The 22,962-nt window shown below is 39.1% G+C and overlaps 1 protein-coding gene across 3 annotated transcripts in view; it reads right to left on the reverse strand.

The window, feature by feature from the left end:
• Window positions 1–22,962, reverse strand: part of FAM172A (family with sequence similarity 172 member A) — a 253,536-nt gene that overhangs the window by 107,587 nt on the left and 122,987 nt on the right. For all 3 annotated transcript variants that reach the window (XM_032205984.1, XM_032205985.1, XM_032205983.1), the window contains one exon: window positions 20,100–20,318. In XM_032205984.1, coding sequence (XP_032061875.1) covers window positions 20,100–20,318 — 219 coding nt within the window. The remainder of the gene's footprint in view (window positions 1–20,099; window positions 20,319–22,962) is intronic.

Consider the following 22,962-nt stretch of genomic DNA (forward strand, 5'->3'; position numbering starts at 1 on the left):
GAATTCCTAGATAATGGACAAGTAAAAATCAGATGTATTTCACTGGAAACATTCTTTGACTAGGAAGTAATACTTTCAAAAACAAATTTATTTCTCTCTCTCTATATATAAATATATATATACACATATATATAAATGTACATGTATGTATCTGTACAAAACACTACGCAAGGGTGGTGAGTGTTGAAGACAAATGAATAGGGAAGATCTTAATCCATATTACTGCCAAGGTATGATTTTTGAAGCTGTGGCCTAATTAGGTACAGAGTAAGTCAGGAGGAACTCTGTCATTTGCTTTAATACCAGTGGAGTTAAAAACAACTCTTCAGTCCTTTAAAAAACTCAGCAACCCAGAGCTATGCATTTAGGTTTGCCTAAGAATACCTGCTTCCTCCTGCCTTCCTATTCTTTCTCACAGCTCTGATGTTTCTCTTCATGTCTTCCCATCATGGCACTCCCATTTTCTCTGTACTTGCATATCTACTTTACTCTTCTTCATACACTTTCCTTCCTTTCATAATCCTCAAATTAAAAAAAAAAAAGAAAAAAAGTGAAATCAAGTTTCTTTTGCCCATTCTACTGCATCATCTCCTGTATTGGTGTAGCACTGTTCTAACATTCTCATCTCTTTTTCCTTCCCCAACAGTACCCCTACAAGTACTAAATTACGCTTATCGCCTGCTGTACATTCCTCACTCCTTTTGCAAATATATGCCTTATTTAAGACAATAATTGTTTCATTATGATGGAAAATAATGAAACCATACGATGCAGAGCAGTTCCAAAGCCTCAGGAAAAGGTCTAAGAAGCTTCAAGGGCAAGAAAGCTGGAATAGAAGCCAAAAAAACAGCCAGCATGTGATTTGTTCCCCAGAGACAGCTGTTATAGTATTTTGACCAGAGAAGAGGAGGAACGTAAGGAAAGGAAAGAAACCAAAAACAGGAAAAAAGCGGAAGGAAAGATATCATATTGTTTTCCTGCAGCATGAATGTTTGCAAACAAGACTTCAAAGTATCTAGCTCAGGCCACGCAACAAAATTTAACGTTTAATGGAGAAATTCCAGTAACTGTCCCATCCATCAGAAATTCTTTTTTACATTTTTAACCGCACGGTTGAGAGCACTATTGCACAGGTATTTCAGAAATGCCTCCTAAGAGGTGACCCGAGGATAAAAAGGACATTGTATAATTCCTTACAGAATGGCTAACACTAATTTGCATGCCACATATATACAAATATACATACACCAATATGGGCTGGCTTTTACAGCACTCATAAATACACGTATTTTTAGGAAGGACAGCAAGTCCTTCCAAGTGCATTTTATGCTGAGGCTAGTCCAGCTATATGAAAGGAGATGAAAACAGGCTGCAAAAGACAGCAGATGAAGGTAACGAAATCAAGAAAACCTCAGGGTCAAAGCAGATGGGGAGAAGACACAGAAGCAGAGAAGGGTGGAGGCCAGTTTGTAACAAATCTTCAGTCTGACAACATGCATCTAAAACTCAGTTGAGTACGTCCTGCTAAGAGCACTTGGAAGAGAGAACACTACATCAAGAAAGTTATTTTATTCGCTGCATCCTGAGTTAAATAGAAAGGAGACTATGTGAGAAAAAGGAATGGTTAGAGGGGAAAATAAAATGCAGACAACTAATGCTTTGGGCTTGAAAGGTTCAATGGAGGACATGTTTCACTCCTCCCTTCCTTTATGGTCTCCGTACAGGTTTTATTTGTATATTTTGCCACATTTAAACAACAAAACCCAGCAGGACTTTTCAGCTGTGTAGGCAGCAGAACAAGTTCATGGTCACCAAAGTCTGCTGTAGCTCTATGGAAACACAGAACATTGAATTCGCAAAGGTTGAACACTAAAATGATGCAAATGCATTATTGGTGAATGAAGTTATTTTCTTCAACAGTTGTGCTCATATGCATTCAGATACAGTCACCTCGTGTTTTTCCTTATGACCTTAGCAGGGATTAAACCAAGAGCTTTTGGATGCAAACACACAAGCCTCCTTCCACTTATCTCATAGGAATAAGTGGGGAAATAAAAAGACTGTATTATCTTTTTAAGGGCAACTTGTAAGAAGGGAGCAAGATATATACTCTGGCAGGAGGTAATGGCTGATTTTGAGACAGAAGTAGATACCAGGTATCACACTAGCTCAGTCGGGTCAGGTGTAGAGCTGTAGATATAAATAGCATAGCCAAGGTTATTATTTGGTACATACCTTCTGAAAGCAATATGGCAAAGTGACTTAAGGTTGAATTTTTCATATTACAGATCTCAGTCTTATTCCCAGATCTATTTGAGGTGATGCTGTGTAATTTCTTGTGCCTATTTTATTTGTGAAGTGGGTCAGTGATGGAAGTGTTCCCAATATTGCTTATGAAGCCTTAATAATAAAGCTGTTATGTGTTTACAGTCAGCTACAGTAAGGAAGACTAGAAGTCTTATGTATTGCAGTTAAATCCATGTTGTATTAAGTTATAGACTAGTCCAACCTCCAAAACTCCTGACAATTTATCAGCAAAGCACAATCTTGACAGACCTAGCAAATGAGTACATATTACATGAAACATCTAATACCTGGCATACCTAATAGTCAAATAAAAGATGTAAAACAAAAACATATTTGGCAGAGTAAAAAAAAAAAACAATTAAATTGTCACTATCAATGCAAAGGGGATCAAGAGCTGTATTGGAAGGAAGCACTGATACACACACTTTGCTACAACGCAAGTCCTGAGATTAGGCTCTGTTCTCAGCTTAAAACTACACATTTTAGTGAATTCAAGACTGACAATATCTGGCCAGGTGTTCCACTCAGAAAAAGGAGTCTGGGAAAGGCATCAGGTAAATGGGAAATCCATCAGTTATGAGGGAAGGGAAAACAAGATTATTTTTAGCAACGAGCTATACATAGACAACCCCTGAAAAATCTTCTTTCAAAGCAAAATGATATATAGCAGTAGAGGGGAAAACAGATGACTCCTTAGGTTTCCTGGAGCTGGAGAGTTCACTGGCAGAAACTGGAAGAATGCCAGATTATATTCCAAAAGTGTTTTTTGTTTCCTATCAAGATGCCAAGATTCAATCTGCTCTAAGGTAACACCCCCAAAATGTTTCGGTGAGTAGCCGTGTTTTACTTCAAGTAGGGAAGACTGCATGAGTACATCCCGGCCTGGTGTGCCTCTGAGCCCACACGCGACGCCCCGTGCTCCTGCAGTGCACACATAATCCTGTCAATCAGCAACAGGATGGCTGAGAACAAACTGGATTTTAGCTCCGGCTGTTGCCAACATCAGCAGTTAACTTATTATTTTTTTTTTTTTTGCGTTTCGTGTTTTGGCTCCTCCCCTGGGCCCGTGTTCTCCCCAGGTCCCACTGCAATTACAATCCAAGACGACTTCAGACTGTGTCCCACTTTTCCCACTTCAGACATAAGCTGGGCTTTCCCTGGTGATGGTGGTCAGGAAATAAAATTCAGAGCTATGCTATATATATGTGAGAATGGAGGGAACATGGATCCTAACCTTCCCCTGGGCAGTATGTGGGAGTTACTTTTCCTCTTTATATCCAGCTTTATTGCACACAACAAAAAGAACGAAGCAGCTCCAAGCCAGAGGAAGTTTTCCACAGCTATATGTTCAGCTAATACAGTTCCTGATCAATAACCAAGAGCTACTTCTTAACTTAAAAAAAAAAAACAAATCAAAACCAAATCTATGCTCTCTTGCTGTATGTAAAGTTCATCATACCACCTCTGAGGAACAAACTAACCGAGGAAGCCAGATCCCTTTTTTCCACCTTTTTGGCCACAGAACCTGACTCTGGCCCTCATTTATAATATTTTAGTAGGCAAACAATGTCTGGAAATCATGGAGTGAAATCAAAAGGTGTCAGTGGTCTTAGCTGCATTGCAGCACCACTGACCCAGTAATATATTTCCATTCTGGCAAATGCAGATCTTTGCAGGAGGCCCTCAGCGCATTGCCATGTCAGGACCTCACAGATGTAAAAAGAATGTGCATTTTTAAGACTCTCATTGCAGGTGAAATGTCGTAGATTTGCATTTAAACAGAATATCAAACACGGCAAGTTTGGCTGAAGATCTGTGAAGAAATAAACAGAGAGAGAGGCTGCTGCAAACGGAACTTGAGCAGGGGAGAGCCCCTTCAGAGCAAAGGCTGCTCTTTCCTGGCAACATGGTGCACAAGACAGGCCACGCAGGAGCAGGCCAGCATCATGTCTCCTGTCGATATGGGATCTCTATGAGAGACCAAACCTGAAGCTTTGAAGTTGCTCACAACACGCTGTGAGTGTGGTGTGGTGCTGAGGCCACTGTGATAGCCGCAGGGCTGGCAAGCGAGCCTCTCTGAATCCAGTTGGCCGTCCGCCTGCACCCTGAAGCAGCAGGCCCAGTGCTTTCCTGTAGCTCCATCAGCCAGCTAATGAAGCAGCAAATCTTACGCCCCTTGCTAAATCTGCAACACATGACACGGGCTCACTCATTTTCTACTCTGAATATCTTCTGCCGTAAATTTGTTGTGCTCCATTTTATTTTTTGAATGCCCACCCTAGCTCCTTGGCTTTTTGTTATGACATCCAGGAGATGGAAAATTCTTCTGCCAAACACCTCCCCAACTTTATAACTTGAAGGGGCTTGCTGTTTATAAAGTAATAACCAGATCTCAGGCTAAATTAATTAAGTCTCAAATGTTATTACAGCAACATCTCCCTGGTTAAAGTATCTGCTTGTCAGCCACGGTAAGACAACTTTGTCAGCCTGTTGTTCCAATTTGGATTTCCCTGTTATTACTTCTGCTGGAGTCTGGCATGTACTGTCAACACCACCCAACTGTCTTCTGGTAAAGTGCAGGAAAGGAAACAGAAAAGAAGAAAAATCAGACAGAATCAGTTTCTCAGTGGCTCTCAGTTGCCATCTCCAGGAAAGTTTTTTTTTTTTTTTTTTGTGTGTGTGTGTGTGTGTGTATGTGTGTGTAAAAATCTGCTTGGGACCATCATAATGGTCTGCACAAACCCACAAATAATTTTATTTATTTATTTATTTTTAACATCAGTTGCTCCCTATGGGGCTGGAGAGTAAATAGTTAAAAGCCTTCCTTCAAAACAAATCTTGTCCCTAAATATCTGCAGTATCTTTTTGCTTGGTACTGTTTCCAAATTGACAGACATGGTAGGAGTCACCTAAGCCAATTATTTTATCATTAAGACAAGAATGCAAACACAAACATGATTTTTTTCTTTTTTAGTCTGGGGATAAGGACATTGCTGACTCACAGAGAGGAAAGAGGTGCAGGAGAAGAGAATAGGAGGAAGGAGGGAAATGAATCAAAGGAAGTTTTTCTTAAGAAAAAATAACTAATTTCCCTTTTAGCTCTCTGACAGACTTTTGTATTTTTGCTTTTTTGGTACTTTTCCCCTCCATATAACTTGTGGAGTTTCAGGTGAAGGAGCTGAGAATTTGAAGCAGCATCTTCTGTGCTGTCAAACAGCCTCTGCGTGAGGAAACAGGCCAGAGGTGTAACAGCAGCTCCTCAGACCAGCCCCATCTGCACCTTTGTCTCATGGATATTGATAAATACCCGTGCAGTTCACATGACCACCCCTGTGCCATGCCTAAGCATGCTACCTGCCAGCCCCGGCACACGGACATACATATTCTGTTTAGTTTAAGGAACTACTACAGCAGTTAAACAAATGTTAAGTTAAGCTAATAAAAATACTAAAAGACTAGGGCAGTGCATTTCAGTACAATACTACTTGCTTGTACACCTACACATTGTTTTTGTCTCCTCGCATTGTTTTTTCCCCTCCAAACTACTTAATCTCAAGGACTGAGATTTTGCCCACAACATATTTCTGTCTCACATAATAAAACCATTACTAAAGATGGCCTTTTGTGTGACTGAATTATTTGAACAAAAGAACATTTCTAAAACAGACCATCAGGTTGTATAGTTGCAGCTGTCTTCCCTACCAGCCATGTTTCTGGCAATTAATGGATAAACTGTGGGGACAAGTACATAAAAATTAATACAATACCTTCACAAAAAGAATTATCTTTGTTAAGACACAAAGAGAGATTGTGCTAGTTGTTTAAATGATTACATGGATTTTTCTTAACATGAACAACTATTTAGTTTGAAATGAATGCGTCTTAAACATTCAAAAACTCCGAGGGGAAGTCATGCAGAAGTGTTATTTTTCTATTTCCTAAAGTACTTAAAGAGTATTTTACTTTCCAGTTCTTTCAATCTGTTTATATGTTGTAATGAGAAACAGACATTTTTTAACCATGCTATTGCAAGAAAAATAGAGTTTTGGCCAAAAAAAATGCAGATTTCCCTAAGACCGGAAACAATGAATCTAACAAACTTCAACACATTTAAGTAAAACAACAACTTAGTATTTTCATTAACAATTTTGGTTTCAGAACAAAGCAAGGCTGTAAAGTCTCTGCTACAGAGTTTGTATCTGTTATACAAGTTAAACTAAATAGAACAGCTTCGCTCTGTACTTTCCTTTTTGACACTCTTGTCTCTATTTATTACAAACACTCAAAAGTGGTTATTTAAGTGAAAGAAAGATTTAACAGCCTCAAAGCTATTTGATTTCTTCTAATAAAAGGAAGAAAGTGCTCAGTGCTTTAAGTAAACTGATACACTGTTTACTTACTGTACAGTTGTAAAGATTTGCTCAAGTGCCTTAATATGCAGTGTTAGCCTTCTATAATTAATTGTATTTGACGTAAGTGCCATTAGCATATAAAATAATTATCCACATGAATGACAAACACAATCCCAAATTCAGATTCATGTTTTCTATCGGTTTTTGTTTCAATAATCATCTGACCCAGAACTCTGAGGGAAGAACAGCTGAATGTTATTCAAGCCTTAATTCTACTTCTCAATTTTACTGCTCAGCCCGCCTCTATTATTTTTGTTTGATAACAAGGTACACTAGGAAATGACCTTTAATCCTGGTGCATTGCCATGCAACCTCAGGACTTGCTTTTTACCTCTGACTTGAACTGTGTGACTCCCTTGTGCTGACCATTTTATTACAGTACATACTTTTTTGCTTAGATTAGTGAAGACACTGCAGCAACAGTGCATCGTGGACGGCGAAGATCATTAGGCATTAGATCACTAGCAATTTTTCTTCTAATCTAGTGTCATCTTTTAACAACTCAAAACATCCAACTACATAACAGACAGCTTGGCTGTATTTTAAATTAGCACAAATGCTAAAGCCAGGAAATGTAATTCTCAGGATATCAGAACAAAAGGTTCAGAGAAAAAAGAATTCTTATATACTATAAGATTATCAGGACTAGACTGTCACACTGTGACCTTGCTGGCGTCTAGCTAATCTGACAATATTTGGCAGAGCATTGTTTCAAATCAATAACTAATTAACAAAGTACAAAAGAAGTTGTACTGTTTTTGAGGCTCCTTGTTAAAAATGGCTTTTGGTTGCACATGGGCAGAAAGGTCGCTTTTATGACATCTTCACGAGTCTTTCAACATCTTGCCACTGTCAGATTAAATTACTTTTAGCAATTAATTGTCATAAGTTAAAACAGAAGCACATTTGTTACAGCAGGTTGTCATAATGACATGGTGAGCAGTTGTTTTGATATGAATTTCTTTCACTGACCCTCTATCATATCTTAATTTTTTTGGTTGACCTAACTGGAAAATTGGGAGCAATCTTCTAATTCAGGCAGCACAGGCCAAACATTGGGGGGCTTATTGAGACCATATACTGAGCAATAATCTAACAGAAATTCTAGAGATAACTGAAGATCTTGAGAATAACATATTGTATTCTACAGAATATGAAATTTATGATTTATACTGGTGGGTGGGATGAGAAAAATAAACTCTAAAAACCCACAGTGATGTATCTTTTGTAGTGTTTAAAATGGTCCCTGATGCCATTTTAATCCCATATTAGCAAGCACCATTTGTTTGATGCATTTTAAAATCAGGATTAAGAGGACTCAACATCTGTAACCTGTACTCATTCAAACAGTTGAGAGGCTTTGGAGGCTTGGACCTTATTGGGCTTTAAATAAAAATAATTCTAACCTTAAGTTATTTTTGTTAAACTTCTTTAACAAAATCATGATACATACATACTACCAGTTTTATAGATTAGTCTTCCAATATTTCTTGTCAATGTATCTGTGAGTTTGCTATAAAACACTACATCATGATGAAACATCCTGACAATAATCTGAACAAAAAGAACTCATATTTATTTATCAAACATGAAATCCCATGTTAGCTGTCTTTTAGGCCTTACCATGCCATCCGATTTTTTAGAGCTTCTCTGAAAAACACCAGTTCACTCTAGCCAATGATGATGCAAACAGAGTCAAATTTATCAGAAAGAGATACAAACATTATTGACCGAACATCTATTTCCTTCCGCTTAATATCTCTTCTGTGTCAATATTTTGTGAGGTTTGTTACCTCTTAGAATTTGGGAGGGGAAAAAAAGTCATTGGAAAAAGCAAGATGTAGTCTGTATGCATACTTGGGTGCTATATAATTAAATCCTATGTTTTGCCATTAACCTTATATAATATTGAATCTTTCAGGCTTAAACTACACAAACAAGTGTTTCTATCATATGAATTCTCAGGTAGGGCAGGTGGAGCCATCAAGAAGATAGCACAAGGTTTCTGCACAAGGGCCACAGAGGGTTCCTCTGCTTCTAATAGAAAAATCTGATCTGCTGTGTTTACACACGATGTGTAACACTGTGTGAAGCCTAGAGATTGAGCTTAGAAGCCTAAACTCAGCACCAAATCCTGAAAAGCGTTCGCTCAATTAATACATGTAGTTCTCATGACATAATTTAATAGGAACACCCCCCCTGCTTTAAAGGGATGGTAAAACTGAGGTGAAACCAACAATGTACTAATTAAGGCAGATAACATAAAAGTTAATCAAGACCTTAAGGGAAAGGCTGCAAGGAATTAACGTAATCCCCACAGTGCCACATAATGTCCGAATGCCTGGCCGGAGGGAATGAAGTGCAGATGAACAGGAAAAAGGAAGGCGGATTCACGCCGCCCTGCACCGGAGAGGAGGAAGCTGTGCAGAGGAGCGGTTCTGGGTGGCTGCAGGAGCCATCCTTAACAGTGGCAGCAGAAAAGCTGCAACCCCGGGAGCTCTCCGGGTAGGTTGTCTCTGGCCCTGGATGTCTCATAGCAGCTAATTAACCAGATCTTCTGTCTAACTGAGATTTTGGAAGAGCTCTAAGAGCTCCCACGGTTAACAGTAGTTGAGCAGTGTTTTGTAATCACTGTTTAGCGCGTTTTGATAATTTGGTAGTTTAGCTCTGTTGGTGAAAACGTCTCTACACTGAAATATTTTAAATCTTAAATGTGGTTTGGTTATAAAACTGACATTAAGCAGTAAGAATTGGTAGTTGCCAGGTACCAGATGTCTTGGAAATCCCCCAAATTGCAATCATATTTACAATGCCCAATACCCCAGTACGATGCCAGAATATCCAAAATTGCCTCTGCACTAAGCAGCATGGAATAGTTTTAGCGGTGGCAACGCAGATGTCTGCATATGCAAACTTCTTCCAACTAATAGTGCTCACAGACAACTGTCTGGATGGCAGTGTCCTAATTAGCAACACCTAAATCAGTAGTACCTTATGAACATGGGCATAGGTTTGAAGATGAAGAGAAACTGGGAGCCTGCCCATAGGTTTCAAGGCAATTTGAAATTCATGCATTGGCCTAGAGCTGAGATACAGATTCAGGTCTCACTTTGAAATTAACTAACGTGTAGACCAAATCTTCTAAGAAGTGGTTGTGCACAGGCTTAATTAAACGGCTGTTTACTAATGCTTTAATAAAGTTGCAGCCTTTTTAATTCTGCCATGTCTATCCCCTTCTAAACACACACTTGGCAAATAATCGATTTGAATGTCACAGAGCATTTTTTTCTGTTCCCCAAACACAAAAACTGCTTTGTAGTTTAAAATGAAAGTTTGCAGATTCAACTTAACAATACAGACAAAACCCTTTTTGCCAAAGAAATAGCAAAGGAGAGGGAGGAGGAAGGACACGGACAGTGCCTCAGTCCCTCCCACTATTCACAATTGAGCTTGCTATTAACATCTGGGAAACATCTGGGAAAAAAGCCATTTTCCTCTATTGCTCTACTTTCAGCAAATTTGGTCTTTCAGCAAATTTGAGGAGACGATTTGGCTTGTGGAGTTTCTTGATCTGTGAAGAAACCTTGAATGTTCTGCTCAACACACCTGGATGAAAAATGCCAGAAAACACTGCTGCCTGTCTGGAGGGGCTTGTATTGCTCAGGGCGCATTTAAGCAGAAGTACTTGTGAAAGATCACATGGAATTAACCACATTAATAGCTCAGTAGGCTTCCTGGTCTCAGTCACCTTTGCCTACTCTTTGTAAATGGATGACCAACTACAGTGTCAATAGTGCCACATGTTTCTGAGAGGTAAATTCACCTCTCTTCACAATGTCCACAGAGACTATGCACAGTTTAAATGCTGCCCTGAGGGCTGACATGGGACTTGGTAACTCAGAACCACTGAACCGTGTCAGCTGGAAAAGACCCCCCACAACCTGTTGTCCAGTGCCCTGCTCAAAGCAGCACCAGCCAGGGCTGCTCACAAGCACCATGCCTGACACTTCCAATCAACATAAAAAACAGTGAGGTCCCTGGTGCCAGTGTCACCAAAATGTAAAAACGCGTGCTGCAGAAGCTCTCCCAACGCTGAACTTCATGCGTATGGGACAGTGGCTTTGAAGGCACTTGATGCTGATGATTATCACTGAGGCCATGCACTTGTTTGCAGCATTTCCATATCGCAGCTTCATCCCCCTGACTCTTCCATGCTCTCACAACTCCCCATCAGAACCGAGGCAGCTGTCACCTTTTTTCAACAGCACTCTCTCTTTCCTTATCCTAGCAGACCTGAATTTTGCCTGGTCCCTTTATCTTTAGGTAGGAAAAGGCATTATTTCAGAATGTTGTCAGGAGGCCATGCTTTGGTTATTCACCAGAACTGTAACCCAATAACAACAGTACGTGTATTTCCACGCCAGTGCCCAACGGGTGTCATGATAAAACTCCATCAGAGTACCAGCCAAACTCTGCCAGCCAGCCACGGAAGTTCAAAACAGAAAGGTAAAGAAATGGTAAAGGAGCATAGTGAAGAAACACCCAGCAGCAACAGAAAAGTGTTTAGGACAAGCGGACCCCATAACCAAATCAGATTCTGTTATTTTGAGATCTGTGAGGGCAATAATTCATTTGCCTGCTTAATAGAAAGCAGTCAGGCCTTTAAACAGCAAGCAACGTATGAAAACTTGACATATCTCAACAAGGAGGATTTCATAGATTGCCAAGGTCTTCACTGCTAAGAGATTTAAAAATAAGCAACAGCCATTAAACATAAGCCTACCCTTTTCTGGCAGCCAGTGCAAAGGACACATGATGAATAACATGATCCTGTCATCAAATGTGTTTGTTCATTTTTCAAACAGCAGAAAAAACCTTGCAGGAAAAAAGTGCAGTACCCAAAGGCTAAGAGAAGTGTACTGCAAGGTGGAATGCATAAGGGCGATGACTTACCAAGGAATAAGGGCACAAACTTAACTGCAGAACCTACAAATCTTTCAAAACTACATATGTAGTATGCATGTCTAAGCTATGCTAAATTTCTTCGTTGCTAAGCTCACTAATTTCAACAGAATTCCTCAGGAAAACGGGGCCTAAAAGAAATAAATATCTGTCTTCTCCATGTCTACATGCAATTACGGCTTCCGTTTTACCAGGTTAAGAACACAGTAGCTGTGACACAATTAAGTGTTAATGTCAATTGCCCACTTTTCTAGGATGGTCTGAACTTGCAAGACCCATGAAATCAGATTATTCAGTTACACAGCAGGTGGAAAAGATAGAAGATAGGAATGAAAAACTATTCTGGGAGGAAACACTGGTTTCCAAAGAACAAACATGTTGCAGATGATTATGCAGTATCAAGAACATCATCTGAATTAACTACTTTTTAAATTTCTTCCTGTACTGTGACTGGATGTACTGATTAAAACTTTGCTTTTGATAAAAGGAAACCTTCCAGACAGGTATCCCATGCTTGCCAATGTTATCACAGAACCTGTGTCCTTCAGCATCTGCAGGATGCTGAACGCGCAAGCACGTGTCCAGATGTGCTGCACATTTATTTAGGTAGTGTTTGTGTGCATATACATGGACACAGGCTTTTGTGTGTGTTAGGGGGAAATGTCCCACGTAATCTGTTCTGCACTACGGATTTAATGACTGACTAAAATTTAGGTGATTTTTTTTTTTTTTTCAGAGGTGCAAAAGCAATCAGTAGCCATATTTTGTTCAAGAATTATAAAATTGACATTGGCTGGACACATGGCAAATGATCTCAGCATGCTGATAGTGAACTCAGGATCAGTGCTACTTTATGGTGTATCAACAGAACAGCAACTGGAGTTCCTTCTACATCCATGCGCGACCCCCATGTCCGAATGATAATTACTCACAGTTTACCTCTAACACAAGAAGCATACTTATGGTTGTCAAAAATTACTAATGAAGGGATGTCCTCCTCCCCCTGAAGAACCTGTTTAGTATAGGTGTGAGGATTTTCTTACTCCGCACTTTGCTAGAAGTACCAAACTAAAAGCTCCAGAAGTGTTTTAAAGTTACTTAAAGTCCCAGGAGTACTACAGGCTTCTAACCAGACCTAACTCTCACCGACTCGACATGCAACTCAGTCTGTCTTACTTTATTCGGTATTACTCCAACCAGTGCCATCTATTGGGAAAACTAACTAAAATTCAGATATTATTTGATTACAAAGAACATGTAACTCTTTGTGTATTGGCAAATTTAGTCTTGCAGTGACTAATAAAAAAATACAGAAAAAGAGAATGAGAATCCACGGTTAAATTCCAAAGTACAGAGCAGTGCAGCTGAGCAGCATGCAGCCAATTCAGGACAGAAAACCTGCTACTGACACCACCAACCACAAAAGACAAAAAGCATTTTTGATCAATTCAGCACCCGCTTCTAGCTAGGAAGAAAAGGATAAAACAAGGATTCATCTGAGAGAGAAATGGAAGATTTTTCAAAATTTAGATAGGTTTAGGGTTGTAAATACTGTAAAGCTGACTACCTTAGGATATACATCAGTCTGGACACTTTGAAAACAAAGTTAACAAAGTTTACATCCCACAAGAAGTAGATTCACAACAAGTAAGGACTTTATCTAGTAAAATCCTTCAATCATAAGGATTCTGAAGTATAATGACTGAGAAGGAGATGATGGTAATTCATTGTCCTCTAACAGCCAGCCACCTTGTCCTTATCTCAACCCTTGAGCCCTTTTCATCATATTTTCTCCCCGTTTCTCTTTGAGGAGGGGGAGTGAGAGGGCGGTTGTGGTGGAGCTTGGCTGCCCACCCGAGTAAAACCACCACAGCAGCCAAGCAGACTGCAGAAGAACTACTGGACTTATGTAAATTCCAAAAACTGCATCTTTTTTTCCACATGCTTTTTTCCTGGATTTTCACTTTGATTTCTGTATCAAATGAGGCAGAAACAACATCCTCAAGCATGCAGTGAACTGTGCCCCAGTTCCCTGCTTGCTGACATTCACTTCCTAGGACTCCCGATTTTCCTTGTATGACCTAACCAAAACTCATAAACATTTTTAGAGGAGTGGGGTGAGGGAGGTCCTGTAGAAAAGGGTTATTTTCAACAACTGTATCTATTTATCTCATAGAAATTATTTTTGTGATTTCTCACTATATGCAGGGTTTTATGGCTCACTGGTCCCCAAGGGAAAAAAACAGATAAAGAATCCCCAAATTTTGTGAAAATGTGTATGTTACCACTTGACCTCCCGCTAAAATTTTTTTACCAGTTTTCCCAAACACTCAGATCTAGTATCGAAACATGCAATGCATACCGTATGTCAGAGGATATTATCCTTGTTTTGGGTATCAGTTAAAGGATTTAATCTTTGATTCTGTTGGATAAATGATAAAGGATACTCGCAGAGAACAATCTGTACTGGCAGGGGGATAGACTAGATGACCTGCGAGGTCTTTTCACTCCTTAACTGCAATTGCTCTACAATCAAAGCCAGGCAGTATCTGAGAATAAGAAGTTTGAATAATTTTATTCACCTTTGCCTTCAACAAGTAGGTCTGCTTTCTGCTGAGCTAGTTTTCTTTACGATTAGCTCACTAACTGGCCAGGTTTACTAAGCCTGAATCCTGACTGAAAGGAAGGACGACTTGGCTGACCCGTACATGACGGTCTTTTTTAGAACAACAGGAGCACTGCACAGCTCGTGGTGGGAGGAGAGATGCAAGCTGATTCTTTCTTTTGGAAACTCATACGGCTTGCCTCACATTTTAGGAGCCTGATCTAACAATACGCATTTTGTCGGCATCATGTAATGAATGTTTGAAGACAAGAAAGCTAGACGGCCCCGATTTATTCCTTTTCTTTGATTAAACCATACTTGTGAGATGCAGAACAAAGAGAGGGTATGGCAGAACGAAGAGCCAGTGGCGCTCTTGAAGAGATGCAAAATCTTCCTCCAGTGATTATCTGCTTTTCTGATTTCTCGCTTGCTCAAGTAAAAAAAAGACAAATATAACTTCTCTAGACTAGGAGATGCAAAACTTACTACAAGAAGCCCTTACAATCCAGGGATTTTAAAAAATACCTAATTTAACTACACAAACTAAATAGCCTACTTATAAACTATTTAAAGTTCAAATTCTGTATCATTTCATGAAATGTCTGTTTATTGTAGTACCTATAGAATGAAATACTATATATTTTTTTCTCCTCTTACAAAGAAATTATTACTGAAGTTTCATGCTAACCTGACCCTTTAGGAATGACACAGGGGTGTCATTCTACACCCAAATGTAGTTGCTCAGTGCCATTTCGGATGGTTTTGAGCTCTCCACTTGGCCTCCAGCTGCTGGACCTGGGTGAAGCAAGTCTCCAGCAGGTCCTGCAGCACATCTGCCAGCGCTCTGCAGGTGCCACGAGTGCCCCATGACACCCGAAAGGTCAGCAGGCATTGATTTCCCAGCACTTGGACGGCAGTCTCTTCGCTTTTAACTCTGAACATCTAGAGGTATGCGCGGCAAGGAACAATAAAGCCACAGTAATTTCCAAGCAGCTATCATAAGCTTTCCATCACCAGGATGACTTTGCTGTTGCTTAGAAGTAAAAGAGATTTCACAGAAACAGAAGGAAGCAATGGGCTTTAAAAGGTAAATACGGGCAAACTAAAACCATGTGTTACTTCAGCTGCGTGGGGAAAGTAACACCGAATGTTTTAAGAGGCAAAGAAAAAAAGCTTTGCACTACTGGAGGAGACTCTGGAAGCTGACATCCGGACTCCCAGTGCTGCCACCGACTTTTCCTGCGCTTGAGCGTGTCCCTAACCCCTTGGGAGCCATCTGCCTCATGCTTGTCATCTTGTCTCTTCTGGTGGAATAAAGGGCTTATTAGCCTGGGCTCAGCAGTCGCATGGACTTTGGCCGAGAGCAGGCGCGCCTTGCCAAGTCGCGGGGTGGGCGCAGGGGGCCTGCATCTGCCCAGAGACATCCACGGGCCGGGGCTCACCAGGAACGGGCTCCATCCTCTGCACGGAGGGAGAACCCTGAGCCCCAGGACCAACCCTGCATGGTGCCAGGGCTGACACATGGTGGGGGCGCACAGCTCTGCCCTGGTGCCCGCCGGCCTCTCCTGTGCCAGCAGCCCTGCTTGTCGCCCAAACACGGGTGGAGATTACTCCGATACGTGCGTTTTCAGCAAAACAAATTAATTAGTAGCACGTGCTCTTTTTCTATTTCGTCTCGCACAAGGAGGGAGGGAGAGGGGGAATTATTTATGAAAAGTTGCATCCGAAATTAATTTAATTTCATTCATACGCTGCTAGTATAAATAGCGCTGTTATGGATTGTGTTATAGTGAAAATAATATTTGCGTTAAGAATTATCTTCATTAAAGCAGCTAATCTAAGTGGGGAAAAAAATACACAAAATTCCTAGCACACAGGCCTCTGAAAAGCTTATCCCTTTTGCCCAGAAAACCTGACCCCATCAGTTGGTCTCATGAAAGATATTGCTTCTTCCCACTTCTTCCTTCGTCGCCTCTTTGATATCCTTTGACTATTGTGGCAACAACATTATTGCAAATTACTATTATTATAAAATTATGTGATTTATACTTTTTTCTTTAATAACATTTCAGAATTCATTCAGTATACTTGTTTAAGTGGTGAATGCTATTTAGAAGGGGATAAATACTGATTTACATTTCTAAGTGTCTTTTAACATAGAGAAGACACTGTCAATGTGAAAATCTGTGGGGAGTGGGAGATGGTTTGGAGGATGGAGGGAATAATCATGTCACATTTAAGCCCGTATGATCTGTTTCCATAGAAAAAGGTTAGAGATCAACAAATTCTCAGTTTAGTTCAGTAATAAATGAAGGTTGGCTAGGGTATTAAATTTCTGGGGGAAGCATTAGCCAATATGTACAGCAGCAGCCTCTGGTGGTCTAAGAAAAAATGGTAGTATCTATAAGTAAGGATAGAAATATGTTTTTTAAAAGGATGTATGTACATATTTAGCTATTTGACTCAATTCTGCATTCAACACATTAAAAAACAGATGCTTTTAAAACGATCTGCTGGCAATATGCTTGTTAAAATCTGAACAGCAAGAGTATTAAAATTCATATGCATACATTAACATGTTATATAAAAGTAAAATGCTTTTGTTTAATCATTCTATAAAGTATTATAAGTCAATGCTGATTATCAAGAAGTTTTCTCCTTGGTTTGTGCTGCTAAAAAAGAAACCAAATTTGTAAGATTTTTACTGAATTGATGACATTTTCTGTCTTCACTTGTGAATTCACTTGGCAGATGTTTTCAAGAACAAAAAATTCTGTCTTATTACAAAACATATTAAGCAGGTTTTTCTGCCATAATGTTTGACATGATGTTTACTGCCCAGACCGAATCAGTCCCTTTAACAAGCTATAACATATGCCAGAAAGTACATTATTTCTTAGTTAAGAAAACTTACAGCATGAAACAATAAGTGCTTTGATCTTTCAAGCACTATGCTTAATGCACTACATACTTTGATAGTCATTTTTATTTATATTCGTTTTGTATAAAAATACAGTGCAAATTGAGATTTTGTATTTTAAGACTCTGCTTTTACATATTCTTGAATATCCCGTCCATTTGCATTTTCCTATGAAAAAAATAAAAATAAAATACTTATAGAAATTTACAATGGAGGAATTCTATTTTTGCACATTTTGGACAATCTAACTGCACGAGTTGGACCACGATCCAGACGGCTCTAATTTCATCACATGGCATTTCCTCGTCAGACCACAACAGATCTTAGTGACCCTATGGGAACATAACATAAGGATATTTATTCCTATTGCCTAACAGTCTGAAACGATGTCCCCAGCACATTTGACACAAACAAATCTTCCTTCAACGTTAGATGCAGTCAATGCCTTTGCTGTATCTCAATGAATGCATTTACCACAGCCACTGAGAAGAAATTTTTGATCTTTGCCCTGCTTGGCAAGGGCAATCTGAGGCTTACTCTGTTTTTTTGATTTTTGTTTTCAAAATTCTTTGCTGATACTACTACCAGAACATATATCATCCTTAAATATCCTGTGGATTGACAATATGATTTTTTCTTTTTAATTTTTTTCAAGAGCACAGTGAGTCAAAGGTATTGCATACCATAGAACAAGTAAAATCCTAGCTAAATTGTTCTTTCTGGTTGTTCCAAAGACCGTGCCCCTCACCAGCCCGTGGTTAAGGTGAGGCAGGCAGTGACCCCAGGGTGCAAGCAAAGGGTGCTCCCTGTATCACACACAACTCAAGCAGGGGAGGCAAGAAATACATCACGAGCAAGGCATTGCACCATTTTGTCTGCACCATGGTATGCCTGGAGAGAGTATCAACTGTGTCTTTGGCTAGAAAAACAGACCAGAACACGTTTTATTCACAGCTCCTCTTGCAACCACCTGTCTAAGTTTTTACAGACTTAGCAGTTCCACCCAACAGGGTAAATGGTACCCTATCGGCGGTCCAGTTCTGTTTCAGAAACCAATAGGCAAGTAAATTGCAGTAATTTATCCTGCCATACACTGAAGCAGGGATATTTTTCATTCTGTTTCAAAAAATCTCTCTATATTAGGGATTATTAAAGAAAAGAAAAGCAAAAAATTCTTTCAGAATAAAACACTGATTGCATTAGAAAGCCCCATTTCATTTATTTCACCCACAAAAGGAGACTCTTTCACTAAAACTTATACTACTTCTTTCCTAGGTTTGAAGAAAATTGAATAAAGGGTATGTCAACAGTCATATCTGAGGCACAGAGCCACGCAAAAAAAGAAAATGATATGGAGTCATGCATTTTATGTTTCGGGGGTCAAACCTCCCGAAGCCAAATTTCATGCCTCATCAAGCAAAAGAGCCATGAGAAGGTGGAACTGCTAAAAAGGTATCAAAAAAAGGTTTACTCTCAACAAGAGGACACTGGACCAGCATGCTGATTAAATGCATTTCTGGACAATACAGCAATGTCCACCGGCCCCTGATGCACCTTGACACAAGCCTCCTTGCCCCTCTTAAGAAACAGGGTCTGACCGGCAGGAAGAATGGCTTATTCCACAAAAAGAAGCAGATAGACAAAAAAAAAAACACCACACACACACAAAAACCAAAATACCACAGTGCTCTGTTGGTGGCTCTGAATATATATATACGCATCCTTTTGTTTCCCATACTCAGTAGTGAGATATTCCTCAAGAGCCACAGTAATATTTATGGTATTAGTGATTCTTACATCCAGGTTACAAAACCTTTTAACCAGACAGTACAGCTGCATTTCTCCTACAAACATTTTGATGTTAAACCACAATTAACAGGAACAACCTAAAATTTAAGATGATTCTAACATCCCTTTTGCTGACTTTTTCTCTATTTCACACCAGAAAGGCACACACGCTTTTACTGATTTAAGTACACTGTGGCTTTTCTGCCATGTTTTACCACTGAATGAAAACACTAACTTTCATAATAAAGGCTTTGGAAATTGCATGACTCAGTCTCGAATGTATAATGCATAGTATGTATATGAAGCAGAATGTGTCAAAGTGCAAATAATATTGTTTGTGCCCCCTGCAGAATTAGAAATCCTCGGGTAGCACTGTTATAACGATCCCATGCTGGTAGCATTACAAAGTGCAAAGGTTCACTGAGTAAGAAAAGAGCAGGGGACAGAGTTTCCTCATTACACCATTCTCGAACTATTCTAGCTTAAATATTTATTAAGATATTAATAACTCTCCTCCTTTATCTGCCTTCAGAAGTTCAGCTGAAACACAATGGATGGCTGCTCATATGAAAACAATACATTATAGGGTAAATCTGCTACCACACAAGATGAACACCGGTATTTTCCACAATACATTATTAATTCAGCAGGTAATATGTTAAAAAACTATCAGGCAATAACTATTGCTTCCCCAATATAAGACAATGTAATACAATAAATGCATGCATGACGTGTGAAGCTAATGTGTTGCCTAAACTGCATTAAAAAGTGTTTCTTGTGTACACCTCTATTTATAAAATCATTTTTACAAAGTCTTCCTTAAATCATTCCCTTTCTTGATAGCACCACTGAGTTCCTCTGGGGTTTATTTGAAGTTCCCCTTTGAAATTAGAAAGGACTGTTTTGTAACTCTTCTAAAACTTCACATACAGCAAGTGACAAAAAATATCAATAGAATAAAGACACAGGAACTCTGTATGAACTCTTCAATGCAGTAACGTATTTGTTTTTTTTAAAAAAACACACTACTTATTAGCTAATATGGACAGTAAACATATTGATACATCAGTAAAGAAGGACAAAAAAAAAAGTAAAAGAAACTTACTCTAATATATATCTGCATTGTTTCTTTTTCTTTTTGTGGATTTCGATACTTCTCGTAGAAGTCACGTCGCTTCTTTGTTTCCTTCTGGATTTTATCTTTTCTTTCCCTCTTTTCTGCAGGTTCATCTGAGCTATCAGAAGACAGCTGTACTTGGGCTTTTGTCTTCTCCACTTCAATATAGTTCTCATTGGGATTCAGTACTATTACTCCATAGCCTTCCTGGTTTAGAAGAGACAAAAAAAAAAAAAAGAAAAGAAAGAAATATGAAAAGGGAGATTTAATACTTGAAAATGCTTTGCATTTACTTTAATGCTCTTAAAAACTTATATATTTATTTCAGCAAGTTCACACAACATAATTTTTAGAATAGCATTTTGAGAATATTCTGTTTGTTTCATTTCTGTCATTAAAGGGATATTGATGTGTGAGTATGTGTCTGTGCATGCACTTATGCATATACACATCCCTTAGCGTCAGAAAAGTTGCCTGTTTTACCTCTAAAATAATTTAATATGTTGTTTTATTCATAAGCACGGTATACGACTTTTTCAGAAAACAGTATTAGAACTAAAAGCAAAATATTGTTTTAAGAACTCTATATAACGATGAATAAAAAGCTTTAAATCCAGCCAATAAAAACCTTTAGAATAGAAAGGATGGAGGGATTTCATATATATATTAGAGAGAGCATGTGAAAATTATTCAGAGCGGTTTAAAACAGTAAAACCTTTTGTCTAGCTGACAAGCATACCATGCAGAAGCCAATAGCGGCAGTAACAATGAATCAATACCAAAACTGATTCAGTGGTATTGCTTACAAGTCAACTCTTTTACTGTGGGGTTGACTTTTAAGCACGTCTTTAAATCTGCTCTAAAACTTCATTGGGATTATGTCCCGTATTCAACAAACCCAGAGAAAATTTGTGACCTGGAGGATGCTTTTGAGCATACCAGCTGCATTTTTGTGCCTCAGAAAATGAGCTGGTTGAAAAATACATGAATTTATGAATGAGAAATAAATCTTGAATAAATCAGCCAATCATTTTATTATGATTTTTAAATGATGGTAAATCATACAAGAATTGTAATATTTGTGAAAGATAATCGCAAATGCAGGGAGAAAAAGGGAAGCACGTGCATTTAACAGATGAGTCCTTAAAGTTACCATGGGTTCCCAATGAAAATCAAGCTGTCCTTTAAAAGTAAATTTTAATAAAGACTCACTTTTTGAGAATGTCTATACTAATTATCCGACTAAACAGCTTTATTCCAGCTTTTCATTTAATGCTTAATTTTGCACTTAGGCTGGGCAGGAAGATCAAAGACGTCCACATACCTAGCTTCACCAGAATAAACCAAATCTACACCAACAAAAGGTACTTTATTTGGACTTGCTTTATTCTAATCTGTAGAGCTATTCAAAAATCTTGTAACGCATTGTGGTCACTGTCAGGTAGACAGATTGTCACTCAGTGATTTTCTACAGTTGGACACACTCGACTAGTTATCAAAATCACATTTGAAGGAAGTTCCTACCCCTCTTCCTTGTGCTGCACAACTTTTCACGCCCTTCTCAAATTTCTGCCATAGCTTCTCCTCCCACCAAAACTAAGCTAAAGGACACTGTTGCACTCTGCTAAACAGGGTGAAATAGAGGCATTCAGTACACTGTCTCTGGTGTAAGGAACGTGCTCAAAAAAGGTCACCGTAGGCCAAAGAGAAAATTGCCTCCTCACTAGATTCGGTACCATGAGTAAGTGGTCTCCTGTCATGTTTCTTCCCTGCCCTCTCCGCGGAGTGAATTGAACTTAGGTAAATATAAATAAATAAATAGCCAAATAAATAAATGGAGGGGGAGGAGGAGGGGCAGAGAAAGACGGGAAACAAAGGAAGGCCTGGTTTAAAAGCTACCCACGCCTCTGCCGCTCATATCAGCACACGATGCCGCCCGCGCTCACTGCTGGTGAGGCCGATACAATTCGTGCTCATGAAATCCAAAGCCCCGGACCCATTGCCGAGGAGAAATACCACTTCAGCAGGTATACATGCTGCTAAACTGCACGGCTCGGATGAAAATCATAAATTTGGGGCCCTCTGGCAGTGGAGTGAGGACCAAGTTGTTGCCGCGCTTGGCACGAAGCACTGTGGTGGTGGCCTCAGCCGCTGCTCCCTTTGTTGCTTGTCTTCTTGACCTGTTCATCCTGAGCAGAGACGTCCTGCCTATCGATTCTTTTTGCCTTCTATACAATGCCAAATGCAAAATTCATGTATTTATTATAGGTTTACGAGTGTTACAGGAATCTGAAGCTCTGTGTCCACTTTTCGCTGACCACAAAACAGACACATAAATCATCAAAGAAGTAGAATTTGTCTAAGTTATTGATTATGTAACTGAAAATTACATGACTCATTTGTCCAATTTTATAAGGACACAATGTCAATTTTTCACACAGACATCAACAGATGAAATATGATTCCATTTTGAAATTCACTATTTCATAAATCAATTAGAGGATTTTTACCAATTATATTTTAAGCAGCATAACGTGTCTCCCTCTACATTTATTTTTTTTTTCTGAGATAGCATGCCTTTACTGTCAGTACGATTAAAGTAATTAAGTAATAACTGAGTTGTTTTTTTTTCTTCTCTCAATTGTGGGAAAAACTATCATACCAATTGTTAAGAATTTCTCCTAGGAAAATAATTTCCTTTCAGATTACTTTGCTTACAATGTGTTTTCCTTTCTCCTGTCTTCTGCCTCCTAAATTACAAGACATTAACAATGGCACCAGAAAGATTTGATAGCCACATGTATAAAGATGACTGGTAAAACCATGCCTGATTCCAAATTCTCTCGTTCAG

Source organism: Aythya fuligula, chromosome Z, assembly GCF_009819795.1.
Source record: "Aythya fuligula isolate bAytFul2 chromosome Z, bAytFul2.pri, whole genome shotgun sequence".
Taxonomy (NCBI): Eukaryota; Metazoa; Chordata; class Aves; order Anseriformes; family Anatidae; genus Aythya; species Aythya fuligula.